The following is a 27,283-nucleotide window of genomic DNA, read 5'->3' on the forward strand; positions in this document are numbered from 1 at the left end:
ATGCGCACTACAGATTTTCAACTTTGCCCTTAGTGGTGACAGATTCCCTTTAGGCTATGCACCCACGTATGCAGAAAAAAAACGGACTCCTTCCCAGGAAAAACGCGCTTTTTTGCACAAATTTTGCGCGTTTTTTACAGGAGTATCCTCTTGCTTATAGAATATAGTTAGAAATGCAGATTTTTCTGCGAAATTAATGAGCATGCTGCGTTTTTTACCGCAATGCTTTTTTTGTGGAAAAAAACGCATCAATATGCACAAAAAGTGCGGAATTCATTAAAATGAATGGGATGCTTCTTGTAAGCGTTTTTTAACGCCCCACTTTTCAGTTTTTGAATTTCCACAAAAATTTAAAATAACAAATAAATTTCGTTCAACTTCACAATTGTGTTCCACTTGTTGTTGATTCTTCACCAATAATTTACATTTGGTATCTTTATGTTTGAAGCATGATATGTGGTGTGATAAAACACTCCGGGATCTCCTTTGCTGGGTCAAAGGTCACGTGCGTTCAGTATGAAACTCAGGCGCAGAGCTGGATTCGGGTATAACTGACACTGGGTCAGGTTTATTCAAGGTGAAAGCAATGCAAAAGGAAATAAAACATAAAACAAATCCTTGCCTGTCCGGCACTAACTAAACAAAGTACAACCTAACTACCAACTGGCGGGCTTCTCCCGTCCAGCCAAACCACAGTTGCAGTGGGCACTGCTTCCACTCACGTGTGTGTCTCTCACACAGACAGGCTCTCTGTGTTCCCAGGCTGAGACACTCACACAACCACCTTGCATCCTTTTATATCCACCTCCCATTATCCATTAGTAAGCAGGTGCGATACTGACCAGACTAGGCCACATAGGAAAGGAATCTGGGCGAGATATACCTGCCCTCATCCACTATTCCCACATGATTCTCACATATCCCCCCCCTTCTGCTCAGACCACTCCGGTCGAGCAATGACACCCGCCAAACAGTGCACTCGGGACAGGGCATCTGCATTTCCCATCTGTACCCCTGGGCGGTGCTCCACCGTAAAAGTGTAGGCCTGCAGGGCAAGGAACCACCGGGTCACCCGGCTATTCCGTTCCTTGTTCAAGTGCATCCACTTGAGAGGGGCATGGTCAGTGATCAGCCAGAACTTTCGGCCCACCAGGTAATATTTGAGGGCCTCTAGAGCCCACTTAATGGCGAGGCACTCTTTTTCTACGACTGCATACCTTTGCTCGTGTTTATTCAGCTTCCTGCTGAGATAGAGGACTGGGTGTTCCACTCCGTCCCTCACTTGTGACAGTACGGCCCCGATACCGGTATCAGAGGCATCCGTTTGTACCACAAACTCACTGCGGAAGTCCGGAGTCACCAGTACGGGCTGAGAGCAAAGTGCTCGTTTTAGGCTATGGAAGGCTTCTTCAGCCGCTAAACTCCATTTAATCATGACGGAGTCTTTCCCTTTTGTAAGATCCGTCAGGGGGGTAGCGATGGCTGCAAAATTGGGTATGAACCGGCGATAATAACCGGCGATCCCCAGGAAGGCTTGCACCTGCTTCTTGTTGACAGGTTGTGGCCAGTCCTGAACCGCCTGAATCTTATCAACCTGGGGTTTAACAACACCCCTCCCAATTACATACCCCAAATACCGGGCTTCTTCTAGCCCGATGTGACATTTCTTGGGGTTCGCGGTTAGACCTGCCTCCCACAGGTCGTCAATCACAGCTTGTACTTTCTGGAGATGAGTTTCCCAGTCCAAGCTGTAAATGACAATGTCATCCAAATAGGCCGAAGCATACCGCCTATGTGGCCTCAAGACTCGATCCATCAGTCTCTGGAAGGTCGCCGGTGCCCCGTGCAGTCCAAACGGCATATACACATACTGAAATAAACCTTCCGGCGTAGCAAATGCTGTCTTTTCTCTGGCAGCCTCCACCAGAGGGATCTGCCAATACCCCTTTGTTAGGTCTAGGGTCGTAATATACCGGGCTTTTCCTAACCGATCTATTAACTCGTCGACCCGGGGCATGGGGTAGGCATCAAATTTTGAGACTGCATTCAGTTTCCTGAAGTCATTGCAGAACCGGATGGTGCCGTCCGGTTTAGGAATTAGCACAATCGGGCTGGACCACGCACTGTGCGATTCCTCAATGACTCCTAACTCTAACATTGCCTTCACCTCTCGGGAAACGGCTTCACGGCGCGCTTCCGGGATTCGGTAGGGCTTTACGTGAACTGTGACACCAGGTTCCGTTACGATGTCATGTTTCATTAGCATAGTCTGCCCGGGTTTTTCTGAGAAAAACTTTTGGTTGTGAAGTAGAAACTGCCTGACTTCCGTCTTTTGCCGCTCCGAGACAGTCTCTGCAACCCGTACCTCCGGTACGGTATGCGAGCAGACAGGACGGGCCAGCTCCGCTGACAAGGCAGACCGATCCTTCCAGGGCTTTATCAGATTTACATGATAAATCTGTTCAGGTTTCCGTTTACCTGCCTGGTATACTTTGTAAACCGAATCAAAGAAAAACCCAAATTTTGGTCAAAAAATGTATATAAAAATTAAATAAGATATATGAATAATAAAAAAGTCATAAAACAGATATACGATTAAAATACCTTTATTGAGTAATATTAATACGAATACATATAAAAAAGATGTGTGCTCAAAAGAATTTTATATACACCTATATAGGTTAATAAAGCACGGCGTTCCCCATTAATAAATAACTATATTTTATCCCTCTATACATTGGCTCCTTAAAAGAGTGACATAAAATATATGGAGACCATATAGGCTCAAACAAGTGTCTGTGCATAGAACCATGTGGTGATGCAAAGCAATCAACAAGGAGAGAAACCAATGTGATGGTATAAAGTGCAAAAAATGCAAATTCCAAAAATAGAAGAGTGAGTGTAGGGGAAAGGAGGGAAGAATAGAGGGTATATACCTTGGAGGAACGCTGCTGGATGAGCTACACACGCCCGACGTACGTTTCGGAATGAATCCTTCGTCAGGGGGTGGAGTGTGTAATCACAGATCTCCCTAAATACCCCTGTGCAAATAACATGTGGGAGGATTAAACCTATCACGGCGCGCGCGCCGCCATGTTGGCCGGAAATGGATCCGCCCTCCCGTCACATGACCGGTAACCTAGTAACAGGATGCCAGACACTGACGTAGGAATAGGGAAGCCGGAACTCAGGCTGCGCGTGCGCACAGGCCATCCACTCACATGGTATAAGCACGCCTCCAAATGTGGAAGGGTGACTGGATTAAGCGGCGCATGCGTAGCCAGTGAAACAAGAGGTACCCGACCATGTCCGAGAAGCCCAAAAGGGGAATCCGATGCATGTGTCGAGAAAACCGAGTCCCTGGCCACGCACGCGCACATCCAGTTCCCACACACATAAGCTAAAAACTATATATGAAAACAAAATAGAAAAAATAAACATAGACTCCGGAAAAGAAATTTCTTTACAAAAGAATATATATATATATGTGTACTTTCAAAAACGCATAGCAATCAATATATAAAAACCACATAATAGAAATATATCCATATGCATCTGGACTACTTCAATCGAAGAATACCATATAGAAATCCATATACAAATAATAATAGAATGACACACACATAAGCTAAAAAATATATATGAAAACAAAATAGAAAAAATAAACATAGACTCCGGAAAAGAAATTTCTTTACAAAAGAATATATATACACTCACTGGCCACTTTATTAGGTACACCATGCTAGTAACGGGTTGGACCCCCTTTTGCCTTCAGAACTGCCTCAATTCTTCGTGGCAGAGATTCAACAAGGTGCTGGAAGCATTCCTCAGAGATTTTGGACCATATTGACATGATGGCATCACACAGTTGGCGCAGATTTGTCGGCTGCACATCCCTGATGCGAATCTCCCGTTCCACCACATCCCAAAGATGCTCTATTGGATTGAGATCTGGTGACTGAGGAGGCCATTTGAGTACAGTGAACTCATAGTCATGTTCAAGAAACCAATCTGAGATGATTCGAGCTTTATGACATGGCGCATTATCCTGCTGAAAGTAGCCATCAGATGCCTGTTCTTAGCTGAGAGGAGTGGTACCCAGTGTGGTCTTCTGCTGCTGTAGCCCATCTGCCTCAAAGTTCGACGCACTGTGCGTTCAGAGATGCTCTTCTGCCTACCTTGGTTGTAACGGGTGGCAATTTGAGTCACTGTTGCCTTTCTATCAGCTCGAACCAGTATGCCCATTCTCCTCTGACCTCTGGCATCAACAAGGCATTTCCGGCCACAGAACTGCCGCTCACTGGATTTTTTTTCTTTTTCGGACCATTCTCTGTAAACCCTAGAGATGGTTGTGCGTGAAAATCCCAGTAGATCAGCAGTTTCTGAAATACTCAGACCAGCCCTTCTGGCACCAACAATCATGCCACGTTCAAAGGCACTCAAATCACCTTTCTTCCCCATACTGATGCTCGGTTTGAACTGCAGGAGATTGTCTTGACCATGTCTACATGCCTAAATGCACTGAGTTGCCGCCATGTGATTGGCTGATTAGAAATTAAGTCTTAACACACAGTTGGACAGGTGTACCTAATAAAGTGGCCAGTGAGTGTATATGTGTACTTTCAAAAACGCATAGCAATCAATATATAAAAACCACATAATAGAAATATATCCATATGCATCTGGACTACTTCAATCGAAGAATACCATATAGAAATCCATATACAAATAATAATAGAATGACAGCATGTATAAAAATAATGTTATCACATATTATATAATGATGTATAATACATACATTAAAGATGTCAGGAATGGATTACCATTTAAGAGTACAAAAACAAGGAAAAGGAAGAAGGAAAAAAAAAAAAATTTAAATTAAATATTAATATATTGAATACATAATAAATGAATAATTAATTGAATAAATAAATAAATCTTCTTCCATGGATTTGTACTAAACACGATGGACAGTCACAGGTATGTATTTCTTCATGCATCAAATAATTCCGGATCGTCTTTCATCACTCAAACCATAAGAAGGGAAGAAACATAGTTCCTTAACAAAAGAAATATAAAATATTAATAAGACATAAAAGAAAGGAGGGATAAAAAGGGGGGGGAGAGGGGTGAGACAAGGGGGTCCACAATATTAAAAAATAACAAAAGTAAAAAATAAAAAATAAAAATATATAAATATATAATAATAATAATAATATATTACAGTTTACAGAAAAGGTGCAAAGCTAAGATTTTCATTAAGACCTAAAGGTGAGACTGTTTTGAGGCTCCAAATCCACTTAGCTTCCAACCGTGCTAAAGGGGCACTTATTCTACCACCTCTAATGTTTGGTTTTACCATATCAATGCCAATTATCCTCAATTCGTTGGCGTTGCAGTTGTGGAAAAGTTTAAAATGTTTCGGTATAGTTTTCAATATATTTATATCCTCAATTTCCTTTGCCGCTAAAATTCCCAAAACATGTTCCCGAACCCTTACCTTTAGTTGACGGGTTGTTAATCCAACATAGATTAGGGAACAGGGGCAGGTGGCATAGTAGACAACTGCTTTGGTTGTACAAGTTATTGTATGAGTGATTTTATACATACTTAAGCCATCCGAACTAGAAAATGTCTGGGCTTGATCAATATTTGAACAAGCCACACATTTACCACAAGGTTTACAACCCCACGCTGGTTTGGAATCCAAAAAGGACATTGACTGGATGGGTTCTGGAACATAGTGGCTTTTAACTAATTTATCCCCCAAATTTACTGGTCTCCTATAGGTTATGCTTGGTTTAGATCCAATATAGTGAGATAAAATTGGATCAGTATGTAATATGGGCCAAGCTTTTTCCAACATTTTTATCATCATATTCGTCTGACCGTGATATTGGGTAATATATCTTATTTTCCTATCAGATGTTGATGGTCTCGAGGAGTATAGAGCCTGATGTCTTGATACATTTTTTGCTCTATTGAATGCCCTTTTCACAGATCTGTGGCTGTAGCCACGATCAAAAAATCTAAGTTTAAGATCATCCGCTTGTTTTAAAAAGTCTTCCTCATTTGAGCAGATCCTACGTAATCGCAGGAACTGTCCAATGGGAATAGATTTCACCAAAGCTGGGGGATGCGCTGAAGTAGCATGAAGGAAAGAATTTACTGAGGTACTTTTCCGAAATAAGTCAGTCTGTATGCAATTCTCCATATCTCTTTTTACTTTTACATCCAGAAAGTCAATCACATCTTTATCAGATTGATAAGTGAGATGTATGTTCATAGTATTATCATTTAAATTTAAAATAAACTCTTTGAGTGCTTCAACGGATCCCTGCCAGATCAAAAATATGTCATCAATGTACCGCGTCCAAAAGAGAACGCGGTGCATTGATGACAAACGATCCGACAGGAAAAGGTCCCTCTCCCACAGCCCCAGGAAAAGATTTGCATAAGCCGGTGCATAAGATGCACCCATCGCAGTGCCCTGGAGCTGCAGGTAGAAGGACCCTTTAAAAAGAAAAAAATTAAAAAAATTAAAAAAATTTTGCAACCAATGAGAATAATGGTGACCGTCAACATAATCGTAATCCATCTATGTCTTCCAATCCATCTGTGAGTGATATTTCTGGTGCCTCTACTTCCGCCTCTGTATCAACTTCCATTATCTCTACACCTAAGAGAAAACGTGATGTACGGTATCAACCGATGAAAAGACTTACTAGATATACTCCTGACAATAATCTTAAGGTAATTAATTTGAGTACTCACATTTTTTCACCTGTTGAAATTAATTTGCTCAATAAAGGTCTTATGTTCTGTCCTACTCCACTCTTCGACCAATTTACGGCAATCAAAGATTTAAATCTTTTTGCAAGAAAATTATTATTCAAACGGCATTTTCATGACGAGACTATTTTTCAATTGTTCCCTACAGAGGCGGAACAAGAGGCGCTAGATATTCTTGATAATCTGGCTAATGATCATAATACATTGGAGAAAGGTAAGATCCCTGAATCAATTCGTCCACGTTCTCGAAAATTCCCACCATTATCATCATGTCCAGTAATTGATGTTTTCGTTAAGACAGTGAGTAAAGAATTTGAAAAAATACCACGGTATCCCAGCAATAATAATCTAAGTAGAGAAGAAAGACTGGGTCTCAAGCGGTTACAGGATCTGAAAGATGTGGTTTTTAAACCTGCAGATAAGGGTGGGAATGTGGTGGTTTGGCCAAAATCACTATATGAAAAGGAAGCATTTCGGCAAATTAAAAATGCCACGTGCTATAGAAGACTGACATTTAATCCCTTGATCAAATATCAATCTGAATTGGTGTCTATCCTAAGTAATGCAAGGGATAATGGCACTATATCAAAGGAACTTTTTATGGCCTTACAGATAGATGAACCATCCATTCCCACCCTTTACCTGCTACCAAAAATTCACAAGAACCAAAATATCCCTCCGGGTAGACCCATTATTTCAGGGTGTGGGAACTTTATGGAGAATGTTAATAAATTTATAGACTCAAAGTTACAACCATTAGTAGAAACATTACCCTCGTTTACTAAAGATACAAATGAGTTTTTAAAAAAAGTTGATGGATTATATATTGGTGTGGACACACTATTTGTGACATGTGACGTTGAATCACTCTATACGAACATACCTCACTCTGATGGCATTAATGCAACCAAATTTTATTTGCAATCCTCAACCATGTCTCCATCTATGAGTCAATTTGTAGAGCAACTTTTATCCTTTGCACTGTCTCATAATTTTTTTCTTTTTAAAGGGTCCTTCTACCTGCAGCTCCAGGGCACTGCGATGGGTGCATCTTATGCACCGGCTTATGCAAATCTTTTCCTGGGGCTGTGGGAGAGGGACCTTTTCCTGTCGGATCGTTTGTCATCAATGCACCGCGTTCTCTTTTGGACGCGGTACATTGATGACATATTTTTGATCTGGCAGGGATCCGTTGAAGCACTCAAAGAGTTTATTTTAAATTTAAATGATAATACTATGAACATACATCTCACTTATCAATCTGATAAAGATGTGATTGACTTTCTGGATGTAAAAGTAAAAAGAGATATGGAGAATTGCATACAGACTGACTTATTTCGGAAAAGTACCTCAGTAAATTCTTTCCTTCATGCTACTTCAGCGCATCCCCCAGCTTTGGTGAAATCTGTTCCCATTGGACAGTTCCTGCGATTACGTAGGATCTGCTCAAATGAGGAAGACTTTTTAAAACAAGCGGATGATCTTAAACTTAGATTTTTTGATCGTGGCTACAGCCACAGATCTGTGAAAAGGGCATTCAATAGAGCAAAAAATGTATCAAGACATCAGGCTCTATACTCCTCGAGACCATCAACATCTGATAGGAAAATAAGATATATTACCCAATATCACGGTCAGACGAATATGATGATAAAAATGTTGGAAAAAGCTTGGCCCATATTACATACTGATCCAATTTTATCTCACTATATTGGATCTAAACCAAGCATAACCTATAGGAGACCAGTAAATTTGGGGGATAAATTAGTTAAAAGCCACTATGTTCCAGAACCCATCCAGTCAATGTCCTTTTTGGATTCCAAACCAGCGTGGGGTTGTAAACCTTGTGGTAAATGTGTGGCTTGTTCAAATATTGATCGAGCCCAGACATTTTCTAGTTCGGATGGCTTAAGTATGTATAAAATCACTCATACAATAACTTGTACAACCAAAGCAGTTGTCTACTATGCCACCTGCCCCTGTTCCCTAATCTATGTTGGATTAACAACCCGTCAACTAAAGGTAAGGGTTCGGGAACATGTTTTGGGAATTTTAGCGGCAAAGGAAATTGAGGATATAAATATATTGAAAACTATACCGAAACATTTTAAACTTTTCCACAACTGCAACGCCAACGAATTGAGGATAATTGGCATTGATATGGTAAAACCAAACATTAGAGGTGGTAGAATAAGTGCCCCTTTAGCACGGTTGGAAGCTAAGTGGATTTGGAGCCTCAAAACAATCTCACCTTTAGGTCTTAATGAAAATCTTAGCTTTGCACCTTTTCTGTAAACTGTAATATATTATTATTCTTATTATATATTTATATATTTTTATTTTTTATTTTTTACTTTTGTTATTTTTTAATATTGTGGACCCCCTTGTCTCACCCCTCTCCCCCCCCTTTTTATCCCTCCTTTCTTTTATGTCTTATTAATATTTTATATTTCTTTTGTTAAGGAACTATGTTTCTTCCCTTCTTATGGTTTGAGTGATGAAAGACGATCCGGAATTATTTGATGCATGAAGAAATACATACCTGTGACTGTCCATCGTGTTTAGTACAAATCCATGGAAGAAGATTTATTTATTTATTCAATTAATTATTCATTTATTATGTATTCAATATATTAATATTTAATTTAAATTTTTTTTTTTTTTTTCCTTCTTCCTTTTCCTTGTTTTTGTACTCTTAAATGGTAATCCATTCCTGACATCTTTAATGTATGTATTATACATCATTATATAATATGTGATAACATTATTTTTATACATGCTGTCATTCTATTATTATTTGTATATGGATTTCTATATGGTATTCTTCGATTGAAGTAGTCCAGATGCATATGGATATATTTCTATTATGTGGTTTTTATATATTGATTGCTATGCGTTTTTGAAAGTACACATATATATATATTCTTTTGTAAAGAAATTTCTTTTCCGGAGTCTATGTTTATTTTTTCTATTTTGTTTTCATATATATTTTTTAGCTTATGTGTGTGGGAACTGGATGTGCGCGTGCGTGGCCAGGGACTCGGTTTTCTCGACACATGCATCGGATTCCCCTTTTGGGCTTCTCGGACATGGTCGGGTACCTCTTGTTTCACTGGCTACGCATGCGCCGCTTAATCCAGTCACCCTTCCACATTTGGAGGCGTGCTTATACCATGTGAGTGGATGGCCTGTGCGCACGCGCAGCCTGAGTTCCGGCTTCCCTATTCCTACGTCAGTGTCTGGCATCCTGTTACTAGGTTACCGGTCATGTGACGGGAGGGCGCATCCATTTCCGGCCAACATGGCGGCGCGCGCGCCGTGATAGGTTTAATCCTCCCACATGTTATTTGCACAGGGGTATTTAGGGAGATCTGTGATTACACACTCCACCCCCTGACGAAGGATTCATTCCGAAACGTACGTCGGGCGTGTGTAGCTCATCCAGCAGCGTTCCTCCAAGGTATATACCCTCTATTCTTCCCTCCTTTCCCCTACACTCACTCTTCTATTTTTGGAATTTGCATTTTTTGCACTTTATACCATCACATTGGTTTCTCTCCTTGTTGATTGCTTTGCATCACCACATGGTTCTATGCACAGACACTTGTTTGAGCCTATATGGTCTCCATATATTTTATGTCACTCTTTTAAGGAGCCAATGTATAGAGGGATAAAATATAGTTATTTATTAATGGGGAACGCCGTGCTTTATTAACCTATATAGGTGTATATAAAATTCTTTTGAGCACACATCTTTTTTAGATGTATTTGTATTACTATTACTCAATAAAGGTATTTTAATCGTATATCTGTTTTATGACTTTTTTATTATTCATATATCTTATTTAATTTTTATATACATTTTTTGACCAAAATTTGGGTTTTTCTTTGATTCGGTTTACAAATCTTTTCTCGAATGGTCTACCATTCTTCCAGTGGCACACACTTATACACGTTGAAAAAGGTATACTAATAGAATTATAACCATTTTATTATTTTTGTTATATATATAAATTAAATTTTTTTTTTTTTTTTTTTTTCCTTTCACGTGTTTTTTGTGGTATTGCCTTAAAATCAGGTTAATTTGAGTTATCATTAATTGTCTGTGTTTTGCACAGGTTTTTCTACCTGAATATGGATTTCAAAGCCAGGGAATTATCCTGGCAAGGACGTGTTAAAGAAGTCTTCTGTAATAGTGGTACCACAACAATGGTGACAAGTGGTTCACAATTTAATTCTGTTTTTAATGTGATTAAGAATCTAACACATAAAAGAATCCGCTTTTGGTGGAATCGGGCTTTCTTGGAAAACTATATTGAGAGACAATTAATTCCCAGAGGCCTGAGAGTCCATGTCACTCCATCTTTTATAGTGAGTGACCAAGAATTTATTTCAAACTGGGAAAGCGTTTGTAATGATACGTCTAAGAAACTTATGGAGCTGTTAATTAAATTGAACATTAACTCTTTGGCAGAGATTGATAAGTCCCTTGAAGAGGCATATACTAGTGCCAAAGCTAATTTATCTACAGACCAACTACAACTGATTGGTTTACAATTGGATAAACATATCGAACAATGGATTAAGGATATACAAGTTAATCAGAGCAATAAATTGATGAGGGATCAAAGAGATTTCAATTTGGGTAGAGTATACAGATGGCGTAAAAATGCAACCAATGAGAATAATGGTGACCGTCAACATAATCGTAATCCATCTATGTCTTCCAATCCATCTGTGAGTGATATTTCTGGTGCCTCTACTTCCGCCTCTGTATCAACTTCCATTATCTCTACACCTAAGAGAAAACGTGATGTACGGTATCAACCGATGAAAAGACTTACTAGATATACTCCTGACAATAATCTTAAGGTAATTAATTTGAGTACTCACATTTTTTCACCTGTTGAAATTAATTTGCTCAATAAAGGTCTTATGTTCTGTCCTACTCCACTCTTCGACCAATTTACGGCAATCAAAGATTTAAATCTTTTTGCAAGAAAATTATTATTCAAACGGCATTTTCATGACGAGACTATTTTTCAATTGTTCCCTACAGAGGCGGAACAAGAGGCGCTAGATATTCTTGATAATCTGGCTAATGATCATAATACATTGGAGAAAGGTAAGATCCCTGAATCAATTCGTCCACGTTCTCGAAAATTCCCACCATTATCATCATGTCCAGTAATTGATGTTTTCGTTAAGACAGTGAGTAAAGAATTTGAAAAAATACCACGGTATCCCAGCAATAATAATCTAAGTAGAGAAGAAAGACTGGGTCTCAAGCGGTTACAGGATCTGAAAGATGTGGTTTTTAAACCTGCAGATAAGGGTGGGAATGTGGTGGTTTGGCCAAAATCACTATATGAAAAGGAAGCATTTCGGCAAATTAAAAATGCCACGTGCTATAGAAGACTGACATTTAATCCCTTGATCAAATATCAATCTGAATTGGTGTCTATCCTAAGTAATGCAAGGGATAATGGCACTATATCAAAGGAACTTTTTATGGCCTTACAGATAGATGAACCATCCATTCCCACCCTTTACCTGCTACCAAAAATTCACAAGAACCAAAATATCCCTCCGGGTAGACCCATTATTTCAGGGTGTGGGAACTTTATGGAGAATGTTAATAAATTTATAGACTCAAAGTTACAACCATTAGTAGAAACATTACCCTCGTTTACTAAAGATACAAATGAGTTTTTAAAAAAAGTTGATGGATTATATATTGGTGTGGACACACTATTTGTGACATGTGACGTTGAATCACTCTATACGAACATACCTCACTCTGATGGCATTAATGCAACCAAATTTTATTTGCAATCCTCAACCATGTCTCCATCTATGAGTCAATTTGTAGAGCAACTTTTATCCTTTGCACTGTCTCATAATTTTTTTCTTTTTAAAGGGTCCTTCTACCTGCAGCTCCAGGGCACTGCGATGGGTGCATCTTATGCACCGGCTTATGCAAATCTTTTCCTGGGGCTGTGGGAGAGGGACCTTTTCCTGTCGGATCGTTTGTCATCAATGCACCGCGTTCTCTTTTGGACGCGGTACATTGATGACATATTTTTGATCTGGCAGGGATCCGCTTAAGCACTCAAAGAGTTTATTTTAAATTTAAATGATAATACTATGAACATACATCTCACTTATCAATCTGATAAAGATGTGATTGACTTTCTGGATGTAAAAGTAAAAAGAGATATGGAGAATTGCATACAGACTGACTTATTTCGGAAAAGTACCTCAGTAAATTCTTTCCTTCATGCTACTTCAGCGCATCCCCCAGCTTTGGTGAAATCTATTCCCATTGGACAGTTCCTGCGATTACGTAGGATCTGCTCAAATGAGGAAGACTTTTTAAAACAAGCGGATGATCTTAAACTTAGATTTTTTGATCGTGGCTACAGCCACAGATCTGTGAAAAGGGCATTCAATAGAGCAAAAAATGTATCAAGACATCAGGCTCTATACTCCTCGAGACCATCAACATCTGATAGGAAAATAAGATATATTACCCAATATCACGGTCAGACGAATATGATGATAAAAATGTTGGAAAAAGCTTGGCCCATATTACATACTGATCCAATTTTATCTCACTATATTGGATCTAAACCAAGCATAACCTATAGGAGACCAGTAAATTTGGGGGATAAATTAGTTAAAAGCCACTATGTTCCAGAACCCATCCAGTCAATGTCCTTTTTGGATTCCAAACCAGCATGGGGTTGTAAACCTTGTGGTAAATGTGTGGCTTGTTCAAATATTGATCAAGCCCAGACATTTTCTAGTTCGGATGGCTTAAGTATGTATAAAATCACTCATACAATAACTTGTACAACCAAAGCAGTTGTCTACTATGCCACCTGCCCCTGTTCCCTAATCTATGTTGGATTAACAACCCGTCAACTAAAGGTAAGGGTTCGGGAACATGTTTTGGGAATTTTAGCGGCAAAGGAAATTGAGGATATAAATATATTGAAAACTATACCGAAACATTTTAAACTTTTCCACAACTGCAACGCCAACGAATTGAGGATAATTGGCATTGATATGGTAAAACCAAACATTAGAGGTGGTAGAATAAGTGCCCCTTTAGCACGGTTGGAAGCTAAGTGGATTTGGAGCCTCAAAACAGTCTCACCTTTAGGTCTTAATGAAAATCTTAGCTTTGCACCTTTTCTGTAAACTGTAATATATTATTATTATTATTATATATTTATATATTTTTATTTTTTATTTTTTACTTTTGTTATTTTTTAATATTGTGGACCCCCTTGTCTCACCCCTCTCCCCCCCCTTTTTATCCCTCCTTTCTTTTATGTCTTATTAATATTTTATATTTCTTTTGTTAAGGAACTATGTTTCTTCCCTTCTTATGGTTTGAGTGATGAAAGACGATCCGGAATTATTTGATGCATGAAGAAATACATACCTGTGACTGTCCATCGTGTTTAGTACAAATCCATGGAAGAAGATTTATTTATTTATTTATTCAATTAATTATTCATTTATTATGTATTCAATATATTAATATTTAATTTAAAAATTTTTTTTTTTTTTTTCCTTCTTCCTTTTCCTTGTTTTTGTACTCTTAAATGGTAATCCATTCCTGACATCTTTAATGTATGTATTATACATCATTATATAATATGTGATAACATTATTTTTATACATGCTGTCATTCTATTATTATTTGTATATGGATTTCTATATGGTATTCTTCGATTGAAGTAGTCCAGATGCATATGGATATATTTCTATTATGTGGTTTTTATATATTGATTGCTATGCGTTTTTGAAAGTACACATATATATATATATTCTTTTGTAAAGAAATTTCTTTTCCGGAGTCTATGTTTATTTTTTCTATTTTGTTTTCATATATATTTTTTAGCTTATGTGTGTGGGAACTGGATGTGCGCGTGCGTGGCCAGGGACTCGGTTTTCTCGACACATGCATCGGATTCCCCTTTTGGGCTTCTCGGACATGGTCGGGTACCTCTTGTTTCACTGGCTACGCATGCGCCGCTTAATCCAGTCACCCTTCCACATTTGGAGGCGTGCTTATACCATGTGAGTGGATGGCCTGTGCGCACGCGCAGCCTGAGTTCCGGCTTCCCTATTCCTACGTCAGTGTCTGGCATCCTGTTACTAGGTTACCGGTCATGTGACGGGAGGGCGGATCCATTTCCGGCCAACATGGCGGCGCGCGCGCCGTGATAGGTTTAATCCTCCCACATGTTATTTGCACAGGGGTATTTAGGGAGATCTGTGATTACACACTCCACCCCCTGACGAAGGATTCATTCCGAAACGTACGTCGGGCGTGTGTAGCTCATCCAGCAGCGTTCCTCCAAGGTATATACCCTCTATTCTTCCCTCCTTTCCCCTACACTCACTCTTCTATTTTTGGAATTTGCATTTTTTGCACTTTATACCATCACATTGGTTTCTCTCCTTGTTGATTGCTTTGCATCACCACATGGTTCTATGCACAGACACTTGTTTGAGCCTATATGGTCTCCATATATTTTATGTCACTCTTTTAAGGAGCCAATGTATAGAGGGATAAAATATAGTTATTTATTAATGGGGAACGCCGTGCTTTATTAACCTATATAGGTGTATATAAAATTCTTTTGAGCACACATCTTTTTTATATGTATTCGTATTACTATTACTCAATAAAGGTATTTTAATCGTATATCTGTTTTATGACTTTTTTATTATTCATATATCTTATTTAATTTTTATATACATTTTTTGACCAAAATTTGGGTTTTTCTTTGATTCGGTTTACAAATCTTTTCTCGAATGGTCTACCATTCTTCCAGTGGCACACACTTATACACGTTGAAAAAGGTATACTAATAGAATTATAACCATTTTATTATTTTTGTTATATATATAAATTAATTTTTTTTTTTTTTTTCCTTTCACATGTTTTTTGTGGTATTGCCTTAAAATCAGGTTAATTTGAGTTATCATTAATTGTCTGGTATACTTTGTAGTTTACTTCACCAACTCTTTCATTGATCTCAAAGGGGCCCTGCCACTTTGCCAGGAACTTACTGTCCACCGTGGGGACCAGGATCAACACCCTATCTCCGGGTGCAAACGTACGGATCTTGGCGCCCCTATCATAGATTCTTTTTTGGGCTCCTTGAGCCTGTATCATGTGTTCTTTGACGATAGGCATAACAGCCGCAATACGGTCCTGCATTTGTGTGACGTGATCTATCACTGTTTTAAACGGAGTGACCTGACCCTCCCAGGTTTCTTTTGCAACGTCTAACAGTCCGCGAGGACGTCGGGCGTACAATAACTCGAAAGGCGAGAATCCCGTGGAAGACTGGGGTACTTCCCTGATGGCAAAAAGCAAATACGGAAGTAAATTGTCATGGTATGCCTAGGTTACTTTAGGCAAAACCCCCGGGACCCCTGCGATGTCCCTCAGACTAGGGGAACCCTGTCTGTCCCTCTACCCAGGGTTTACACTGAAGGTGTGCTTGCCTGAGCCTCCAGGACGAACTATTTAAAGACCAAGGGCGTGGCCCAGCCCTCAGCCAGCATGACAACCTGGTTAACCCTATCCCGACTGGAACAGAATACCCAACAGGGTATTACCGCTGTCTGCCGGACACCCTGGTGTGAACAGTGTCCGACATGACAGTACCCCGCCTTCTACGAGGGACCTCCGGAACCTCACCATGTCGAGGACCTGGCTTGTCCGGATGGCGACGATGGAACATAGTAACCAGTCGATCAGCATGAATGTCAGAGGCCGGCACCCATGTCCTCTCCTCAGGACCATAGCCACGCCAGTGGACCAGGTACTGTAGAGTGCGACGCACAACCCTAGAGTCCACCACTTTGGACACCTCAAATTCCAACGCGCCATCCACCAAGACGGGAGGTGGTGGCCCGGGGGAACCATCCACCAAACCCACGACCTTCTTTAGCAATGCTTTGTGAAATACATTATGAATCTTATACACAGCCGGCAACTCCAAACGAAATGCCACTGGGTTGATCACTGCGGAGATTCTAAATGGGCCAATGAACCTGGGACCCAACTTAAGTGACGGTATCTTGAGCTTAATGTTCCTAGTAGATAACCACACCCAATCACCCACACACAGGTCCGGACCTGGCACACGTCTGCAGTCAGCCACCCGTTTGTACCTGGAACCCACCTTCAACAAGCGCTGCTTGACTCTCCTCCAAACAGACGACAATTGAGCTCCCAACTGGTCCTCTTCAGGGACGCCAACTGAGCACCCCTGACGCAAGGTGCAAAATTGAGGATGTTGACCATACACACAAAAAAAAAGGAGATTCCCCAGACGATTCCTGGCAATGGTTGTTTATTGCGAATTCTGCCAGAGGAAGAAACGCTGACCACTCTTCCTGATTGTCGGAAATAAAGCAGCGCAAGTATTGCTCCAGGTTTTGGTTCATCCGCTCAGTCTGTCCATTCGACTGAGGGTGGAAAGCCGATGAATGAGATAATTTGATTCCAAGGCGAGAACAAAAAGCTCTCCAAAACTTTGCCACAAACTGCGTACCTCGATCAGACACAATGTCAGACGGGACACCATGAAGTCTGACCACCTCGCGAATAAATATCTGAGCAAGAGTCTTAGCATTGGGCAAAGACAGTAAAGCAACGAAATGTGACATTTTGGAGAACCTATCAACAATTACCAAAATGACCGAGTTCCCTGCCGAGGCGGGCAAGTCAGTAATAAAATCCATGGAAATCTCAGTCCATGGCTTACTGGGCACCCCGAGAGGCTGCAAGCTACCAGCGGGACGGGAACGAGGAGTCTTGGCCCGTGCGCACGTGGTACAGGCAGCCACATATGAGGCCACATCCTGCCGGATTTTAGGCCACCAAAAACGACGCGATACCAGTTCCAGAGTGCTCTTAACCCCTGGATGACCTGCCAGTACCGTGTCGTGATGTTCGCCCAACACTCTAGAGCGTAGATGTAGCGGCACAAAAGATTTATTAGCAGGCAACCCCGGCGGTACCACCTCCTGAGCCTCCGCAATCTCTGCCTCAATCTCTGTCGTGATGGCAGATACCACCACACCCTTTTGGAGAATAGGCACCGGCTCTTCACATAACTCTCCACCAGGAAAACACCTGGATAAAGCGTCTGCCTTAACATTCTTCGACCCAGGTCGATAGGTAACAATGAAGTTGAACCGGGTGAAGAATAATGCCCAGCGAGCCTGTCTGGAGGACAGGCGCTTAGCAGATTCTAAATAAAGCAAATTCTTATGGTCGGTTATCACAGTAATCTGATGAACAGCCCCCTCCAAGAAGTGTCGCCACTCCTCAAATGCCAATTTGATGGCCAATAGTTCCCTGTTGCCAATATCATAATTACGCTCCGCAGGTGACAGCTTCTTGGAGAAGAAGGCACACGGATGCAACTTGGCCCAAGAAGGGCCCTGAGACAGTACAGCCCCCACTCCAACCTCCGACGCATCCACCTCCACGACAAACGGTAAGGAGACATCGGGCTGCACCAGAATGGGCGCTGAGGCAAAACTATTCTTGAGGAATTCAAACGCCTGTACCGCAGGCTCAGACCAGTCAGAAAAGTCGGTACCCTTCTTAGTCATGTCAGTCAGTGGTTTGGCAATCATAGAGAAGTTCTTAATAAATTTCCTATAGTAATTGGAGAAGCCAAGAAATCGCTGAAGCGCCTTAAGATTATCAGGCCGATCCCAATGTAGTACCGCCTGCACCTTTGCGGTGTCCATCTTAAAACCTGAGGCGGAGATTATATAACCCAAGAACGGTAGCTCCTGTACGAAAAACACACATTTTTCAAGCTTGACATAGAGCCTGTTCTCTCTGAGCAACTGCAGAACCTGTCTAACATGCTCTATATGTGTATCATGGTCGCGAGAGAAAATGAGGATGTCGTCAAGATAAATTATAACAAACCTCCCCAACAACTGAGAGAAGACATCATTAATGAAGTGTTGAAAGACCGCCGGTGCCATAGTCAACCCAAACGGCATTACCAAACTCTCAAAGTGACCCTCAGGGGTATTGAACGCTGTCTTCCACTCATCCCCCTGACGGACTCTTATAAGATTGTACGCCCCCCTGAGGTCCAGTTTGGAGAACCACCTGGCACCAACCACTTGGTTGAATAAATCGGGTATAAGTGGCATAGGGTAAGGATCACGGACCGTAATCTGGTTGAGTTCTCTGAAATCCAGACATGGGCGTAAACCGCCATCCTTCTTTTTAACAAAGAAGAAGCCAGCAGCCAGAGGAGAAGAGGAAGGTCTAATATGACCCTTGCTCAGGCTATCCGCAATGTATTCCTTGAGAGCTAGCCTCTCGGGACCTGAGATATTAAACATTCTAGCTTTAGGTAACTTGGCCCCTGGTTTCAACCTAATAGCACAGTCATAGGGGCGATGCGGTGGTAGTTCCGAACAACCCTTCTCAGAAAATACATCCGCATAATCCAGCAACGGCTCCTGATACTGGGGGTCAAAGCGGAAATACATGTAGCCAGGCACCTCTCCTGACACTCCCTGCTCCACTGAATTATGTCCTGGGTCTTCCAATCAATAACAGGATTATGCATTGACAACCATGGAAAGCCCAGAACCATCTGAGCCGGTAAGTTACTAAGCACCTTACAAGTTACCCGCTCTGAGTGTAATACTCCGATGTGGAGTTGTATATCCAACACACACTCTGTGATCTCCCCTTGAGACAACGGGGAAGCATTGATGGTAACCACCCGGATGGGGTTCGGCAATTTCTCCACCGGAAATCCCGCTGTATGCGCGAACCTCTCATCAATGAGATTGGCAGCTGAGCCACTATCAATAAATACTGTAATAGAGAGCATTTGCCCCCCAAGTACCACCATAGCAGGGAGCATACACTGGGAAACCATGACGGAGGATACAAAAAGGCTCAGACTAGACTCCTCCAAACCCTCTGAGCCTATCAGTTTTCCGCCGGCGCGCCCTTCTTAGGTACCAGGGGGCAAGCGTTAATAAAATGTCCTCCTTTGCCACAAAAAAAACAGAGCCCCTGCCTTCTGTGCCAAGGACGTTTAGGCTTGTTACTCGGTGACTGTGCTATACCAGCGATCTGCATGGGTTCCACGGATTCACCCGCGGCAACCTCACCGACCACTCCCCCACCTCCTGGAGGCAACGAAACCAGCGCCCCCTGACGGAGACGTCGGTCTATGCGTACTACAAGTGCCGTCGCAGCCTCCAGAGAGGCGGGAGTCTCGTACATTAGGAGAGTCTGTTTAACCCTTCCAGAAACCCCATGCAAAAATTGACTTCTAAGCGCAGGGTCATTCCACTGCGTGTCCACTGCCCAGCGCCGGAATTCCGTGTAGTAATCCTCAGCTGGTCGATCACCCTGTAGCAGTGAGCGTATCTTAGACTCTGCTAAGTTTAATCTATCCGGATCGTCATAGATCAAACCCAGAGCAGAGAAAAAAAAATCTACAGATTCAAATGCCTGTGAGTCTGAAGGGAGTGAAAAGGCCCAGGCCTGTGGGTCACCACTCAGCAAAGAAATCACCAAGCCCACGCGTTGAGCCTCATTACCTGAGGAATGTGGACGCATACGGAAATACAATTTGCATGATTCACGAAACACCGTGAACTTACCACGATCACCAGCAAATCGTTCAGGAAGGGGAAACTTGGGCTCAGCTGCCCTGGCTGCAGCCTCAGCAGGTACTGCAGGAGCTGACAGGCCTTGTTGCTGGACCGCCCCCCTGAGTTCAGTGACCTGTATGGATAGAGCCTCCAGCTGCTTGGTTAGGGAAAGTATAGGATCCATAGTAAGTAACCCCTATATTCCCTATCTATACCTTTTTTTTTTTTTTTTTTTCTCTCACTTTATTATTTGGGCCGACTATAATGTCATGGTATGCCTAGGTTACTTTAGGCAAAACCCCCGGGACCCCTGCGATGTCCCTCAGACTAGGGGAACCCTGTCTGTCCTTCTACCCAGGGTTTACACTGAAGGTGTGCCTGCCTGAGCCTCCACCCTGTCCCTGTCTCCTGTCCAGCCCTAAGCTGAACCCACCACCCTCCACCCAGTGAGGGGACCAGAAACCAGACCCCACAAATACGTATGGACGGGGTAAAAGAAACACCACACAGTTAATACACAAGGGAATACAATAATGTGCAAGGGCAACCAAATATATATATAACAGATTGGAGAAAGAACCACTGAGGGATATACTGCACCAGATATCAGACGCTCCAACACCACCACTGCTGACCGGTATTGCTAGCACTAGGCTAAAGCTATAGTCGGCGACGCCCATAGTCAGGACGAACTATTTAAAGACCAAGGGCGTGGCCCAGCCCTCAGCCAGCATGACAACCTGGTTAACCCTATCCCGACTGGAACAGAATACCCAACAGGGTATTACCGCTGTCTGCCGGACACCCTGGTGTGAACAGTGTCCGACATGACATAAATAGTCCCAGTTCTTCCCATCCTTGTCTATCACCTTTCTCAGCATCTGCTTCAGAGTTTTATTGAACCGTTCGACCAACCCGTCTGTTTGAGGGTGATACACGGATGTGCGTAACGGTTCAATTTGTAACAATCGGCAGAGCTCCTTCATTACCCTGGACATAAAGGGGGTCCCCTGGTCGGTGAGTATCTGTTTTGGTATACCGACCCGACTAAACACATGCACCAGTTCCTTGGCAATCGTCTTGGTGGCCGTGTTACGCAAAGGGATGGCCTCCGGGTAACGAGTGGCATAATCCAAGATGACCAGGATATGTTGGTGTCCACGTGCAGACCGTGGAAGGGGCCCAACTAAATCCATCCCAATCCTCTCAAACGGGACTTCAATAATAGGTAGGGGTACCAAAGGGCTACAGAACCGGGGCTTAGGTGCAGAGGCTTGGCAGTCAGGACAAGACTCACAATATACTCGAATATCGTGGTGCATGCCTGGCCAAACAAAACAGTGTAATATCCTTTCGGTGGTTTTCTGGACTCCCAGGTGACCTCCCATCACATGTCCATGGGCCAGGTCCAGCACCTGCCGCCGGTAGGGTTTTGGCACGACTAATAGTTGCACCGTATCTTCCCCCTTTTTCTCTATCTGATAGAGTAAATCATTCTCCAGAACCATGTAAGGATATGCCAGCCTAGAGCCAGGTTCAACGGGTACCCCATTTATCACTTTTACATTTGTCCTAGCCTGAGAAAGGGTAGGATCCTTTAGTTGCTCGCTTTGGAAGTCATCTTTCTGAACTTCCAAATCCGGCAAACGGGGAGGTGGACGGCTGTCGGCCTCCTCCTCTTCCCCGGTCTCCTCCGTATCACCCGCCATGACTGAAAACGGGAACTGTAGGTCATTTCCCGCAGACTCTTCCCCCGAGTCTTCCGGGGAGACCTCTTCCAGGGGTTCGGGACCCACACGCGCCCTGGGAGAAGAATCATGTACACTATTACCCGAGGGCATCAACTGATTCTCCCACAATTGCCAGAAGTGGGGAAAATCCCGGCCCAGGATAACATCATGCAATAACGCCGGGACGAGTCCCACTTTATGTTGCACAGACCCATAGGAAGTAGTAATGCATATGACAGCGGTGAGGTACGAACAGGTGTCTCCATGCACACACGTTACAGAAAATTTGTCTGATGGTCCAGTCGGGGCTGACACCAGACTGGCCTTCACCAGAGTCACCACACTTCCCGAGTCTAACAATGCCACCACATTTTTGCCATCAACAGTTAAATCACACAAATGTTTTTCCACATCTTTTTGACCGGCATTCACACTCACTACCCGTGCCACCATAGACATGCGGTTTTTAGAGTTTGTGACGTCGCACTGCATGGGTTCAGTAGTAACCGGACAGTTCGCAGCAATATGTCCCATCTCTTGGCAGCGGAAACACCTAACGGGCCCCTTGCTTAGACCATAGTTCGTTACTCTCGGCCTCGCAGTGCGGGCAGTCCCGTTTTCCTCCCCCACTGTCTTAGGGATTTTTCCATCTCCCCTACTCCCTGGAACAGTCTTACCGGTTCCACGTGGAGATGATGAAGAACGAGGTGGGCTAACGTCGTCTCGGAGTCCTTCCGCCACGGAGTAACGTTCAACCAGATCCACCAGTTGATCTGCCGTCGTAGGATTTCCATGGCTTACCCACTTCCTCAGGGCTGGCGGTAGAACTCTCAGGTACTTGTCCATGATGACTCTTTGGATTATCTCTGGCGCTGTCAGCACCTCAGGTTGTAGCCACTTCTTCGTCACGTGGATCAGGTCGAACATCTGTGACCGCGGTGGTTTATCCGGCTGATAAGTCCATTGATGCACTCTCTGTGCACGGACAGCGGTCGTCACTCCCAGCCGGGCCAAGATCTCGGCTTTCAGTTTGTCAAAGTCCTGCGCAGCTTCAGGCTCTAAGTCATAATAAGCCTTTTGGGCCTCACCGGAAAGAAACGGGGCAATCAGGCCGGCCCATCGTGCCTTCGGCCATTTTTCTCGCACCGTCGTCCGTTCAAACGTGGTCAGGTATGCCTCGACGTCATCTTCGGTCGTCATCTTCTGCCAGTACCGACTCACGTGAATCACTCTCGACTCGGCTTCCAGGTTAACCTCCTGTAGGCTTGCCAGGCACTGCGCCACCTGCTGGAGAAGCGAACGATCGGTAGCTGTCATGTCCACCAACTCCTTCAGCTGGGCCATCATCACTCGATTAGCTTCTTGCTGGACGGCGGTGGACTGTACCAGCGCTTTCACCACGTCCTCCATGCTCATGCTTGCAACGTGATGCCCGCGTTCTCCACCACAATGTGATAAAACACTCCGGGATCTCCTTTGCTGGGGTCAAAGGTCACGTGCGTTCAGTATGAAACTCAGGCGCAGAGCTGGATTCGGGTATAACTGACACTGGGTCAGGTTTATTCAAGGTGAAAGCAATGCAAAAGGAAATAAAACATAAAACAAATCCTTGCCTGTCCGGCACTAACTAAACAAAGTACAACCTAACTACCAACTGGCGGGCTTCTCCCGTCCAGCCAAACCACAGTTGCAGTGGGCACTGCTTCCACTCACGTGTGTGTCTCTCACACAGACAGGCTCTCTGTGTTCCCAGGCTGAGACACTCACACAACCACCTTGCATCCTTTTATATCCACCTCCCATTATCCATTAGTAAGCAGGTGCGATACTGACCAGACTAGGCCACATAGGAAAGGAATCTGGGCGAGATATACCTGCCCTCATCCACTATTCCCACATGATTCTCACAGTGGGAAAAGGTTGAAAAGTTCCAGGGGGCTGAATACTTTCGCAAGGCACTGTATATACATATACTGTATGTATATATATATATACATATATACTGTATAAATAGTGAGGGGTCAACTCATTCAGCTGCTTCACCAGGTAGACACATACTGGTAGTAGTTCATCTGCTAGTTTATTATAAACTAATCAGGGTTGAGGGAAAATAAATAGAGACGGTAAAACAAAACAAAAGGTATCGTATAATAGAGTCCTTGCCCTGCAGGCTTCATTGCAGGCCACAGGACATTGCATCCTTAGCTCCTTCAGGAGCTACGTGGGAGTTCCACCTCTCTAAGCACACCATACTGACTCTCATGGCCGGGTATTTAACACCCCATGTGATGATCACATGACCTTGTCATCACACAGATCCTGTCAGGACCCTGCAGGTGGAGATACGGTGGACATCCTCCCACCTGTCCACTAAAACCAACCCATAATATGACTTAAAGCAGGGGTCCCCAACCGCCGGTCCGCGGCCCAGCACCGGGCCGCTGCAGTGCCCTTGCCGGTCCGCGGACACAAGGGGAGCCAGGGGCGGTCAGTGGCGTAGCGGGGGCTGGGGCGGCGCGCAGCAGTTCTTAGCGGCGGCCAGGGAGCGATCAAGCAGCTCCGCTGCCTGCAAGAGGGAATAGCAGGAGCGGAGCTGCAAGGACCCGTCCACTGCGTCCAGCTTCCTGCCCGCCGCCCGCGCTTCCTGTCTCTGACTGACACAGAGAGGAGCGCGCCGCTGCTGTGTCAGTGCGAGGAAGCGTGGGCGGCGGGCAGGTGAGAGGAGAGAGGTGGTGTCTGTGTGTATGTCTGTCTGTGTGTGTGTGTGTACATGTGTGTGTGTGTGTGTTGGTCTGTGTTTGTGTAGCCTGGCCCTGGAGGAGATGGGGACATGAGGAGAAGGCCATGAGGGGAGTGATGGGGTGAAGGCAATGATGGGGAGAAGGGAGTGATGGGGAGAAGGCAATGATGGGGAGAAGGGAGTGATGGGGAGAGGGGAGTGATGGGGTGAAGGCAATGATGGGGAGAAGGGAGTGATGGGGTGAAGGCAATGATGGGGAGAAGGGAGTGATGGGGTGAAGGCAATGATGGGGAGAGGGGAGTGATGGGGTGAAGGCAATGATGGGGAGAAGGCAATGATGGGGAGACAGCAGTGATGGGGTGAAGGCAATGATGGGGAGACAGCAGTGATGGGGTGAAGGCAATGATGGGGAGATGGCAGTGATGGGGTGAAGGCAATGATGGGGAGACGGCAGTGATGGGGTGAAGGCAATGATGGAGAGACAGCAGTGATGGGGTGAAGGCAATGATGGGGAGACGGCAGTGATGGGGTGAAGGCAATGATGGGGAGACAGCAGTGATGGGGTAAAGGCAATGATGGGGAGACAGCAGTGATGGGGTGAAGGCAATGATGGGGAGATGGCAGTGATGGGGTGAAGGCAATGATGGAGAGAGGGGAATGATGGGGTGAAGGCAATGATGGGGAGACAGCAGTGATGGGGAGAAGGCAATGATGGGGAGAAGGGAGTGATGGGGTGAAGGCAGTGATGGGGAGACATCAGTGATGGGGTGAAGGCAATGATGGGGAGAAGGGGGTGATGGAGCACTTATTCAAAACCTATGGTGAGTTGAGTCACATTATAAATGTTATTTAATTATAAGTATGCACTGCTACACTACAACCGTGTCCATAGCCCCGCCCCCTTATGACCAAAGCCCCGCCCCTGCCACACCTCCATCCCCGCCCTGCCGGGCCATGCAAGAATGGTCTTGCTTGAAACCGGTCCCCGGTGCAAAAAAGGTTGGGGACCACTGACTTAAAGGGAATCTGTCACCTGAATTTGGCGGGCTATTTAAATGACTTCAGTCCGGTCCGATGGGCGGTGTTTCCTATTCATTCCTCCTCCCCATCCATGGCCACCGTCCGCAATATTTTCTGGAATTGGAGTAGGTGTCCGCCATAGTCCGCGCGTGCGCAATGCAATCTTGCCTCGCGCACGTGCATTATGCTTTGCCCAACTGCGGGCAAAGCCTAAAAGCATTACTGCGCATGCGCCGGTTAGCTATGTCCCAGAAGTATTTCGCTGAGTTTAACAGATTCGTTGCCCTGCAGACTTTACTGCAGGTCACACGCACTGCTTCCTTAGCTACTCCGGGAGCTACGTTCCACCTCTCCCAGCACACCACACCCTCTGACTCTCATGGCCTGGAATTTAACACCCTATGTGATGATCACATGACCTTGTCATGACAAAGGTCCTGTCAGGACTCTGCAGGTGAATATATACGTTGGACTTCCTCCCAACCGCTGTATGGAGGTCCACTAAAACCAGCCCATAGTATAACTTAACCCTGTCATCACATAGCGTGCTGGAGGAAAAGTATTCTGGTTTTACATCACTGACGCTAATATGCGCAGTAACACATCTCCCTTCATAAACAGTGCCAGTGACCCTGCTACAATATACAGCTCTGGCAAAAATTAAGAGACCACTTTCAAGTGTCTGATTTTTCTCTTTAGGCCGGGATCACACACAGCGAGATACGGCCGAGTCTCGCAGGTTAAAACCAAGCTCTGGCGCCGGTACTCCGGAGCGGAGCGTGCAGCCGCACAGCAATACATGGAGCTGCACGCTGCGCTCCAGAGTGCCGGTGCCAGAGCTGGGTTTTAACCTGCGAGACTCGGCCGTATCTCGCTGTAGTGTGACTCCGGTCTTATAGGTATATTTTAGAGTAAAATGTAAATTGTTCCTTTAGTCTATAAGCTTCTGACAACATGTCTCTGAATTTCCAAGCAATAAATTTTGTATTTTTTTCTGACAAAGGAAAATGGTCAAAATTAAAAAAAAAAAAAACTATTACTTTCAGACCTCAAATAATGCAAAGAAAACAAGTTCATAATAATTTAGAAACAACAATACTAATGTTTTAACCCAGGAAGAGTTCAGAAATCAATGTTTTGTGGAATAACCATGATTTTTAAAAACAGCTTTCATGCGTCTTGGCATGCTTGCCACCAGTCTTTCACACTGCTTCTGGCTCAAAAATTTAATCACTTCTTCTTTGTTTGATGGCTTGTGACTATCCATCATCCTCTTGATTATACTCCAGAGGTTTTCAATGGGGTTCAGTTC

General features: G+C 43.7%; 1 protein-coding gene and 1 long non-coding RNA gene across 3 annotated transcripts; both read left to right on the plus strand.

Moving 5' to 3' along the window:
* Positions 1-6,571: 6,571 nt before the first annotated feature.
* Positions 6,572-9,378, plus strand: LOC141094924 (uncharacterized). Its single transcript, XR_012233198.1, has 3 exons — positions 6,572-6,753; positions 6,941-7,006; positions 9,256-9,378. It is a non-coding gene; the product is annotated as an uncharacterized lncRNA (long non-coding RNA).
* A 1,471-nt stretch (positions 9,379-10,849) lies between these two features.
* LOC141094926 (uncharacterized) lies at positions 10,850-14,290 on the plus strand. Of its 2 annotated transcripts, XR_012233199.1 has the most exons (3): positions 10,850-11,664; positions 11,852-11,917; positions 14,167-14,290. XR_012233199.1 is itself a non-coding variant. In XM_073580964.1 (2 exons), exons 1-2 carry the CDS (start codon positions 10,927-10,929, stop codon positions 14,199-14,201), a joined length of 1,026 nt encoding a protein of 341 aa, XP_073437065.1. In that variant the 5' UTR covers positions 10,850-10,926; the 3' UTR covers positions 14,202-14,290. The 2 variants fall into 2 exon arrangements, 1 of the variants encoding a protein (XP_073437065.1); XM_073580964.1 differs by having other exon boundaries at positions 10,850-11,917.
* Positions 14,291-27,283: the final 12,993 nt, after the last annotated feature.

Source organism: Dendrobates tinctorius, unplaced genomic scaffold (assembly GCF_039654945.1).
Source record: "Dendrobates tinctorius isolate UK_male_01 unplaced genomic scaffold, ASM3965494v1 ptg000065l, whole genome shotgun sequence".
Lineage (NCBI taxonomy): Eukaryota > Metazoa > Chordata > Amphibia > Anura > Dendrobatidae > Dendrobates > Dendrobates tinctorius.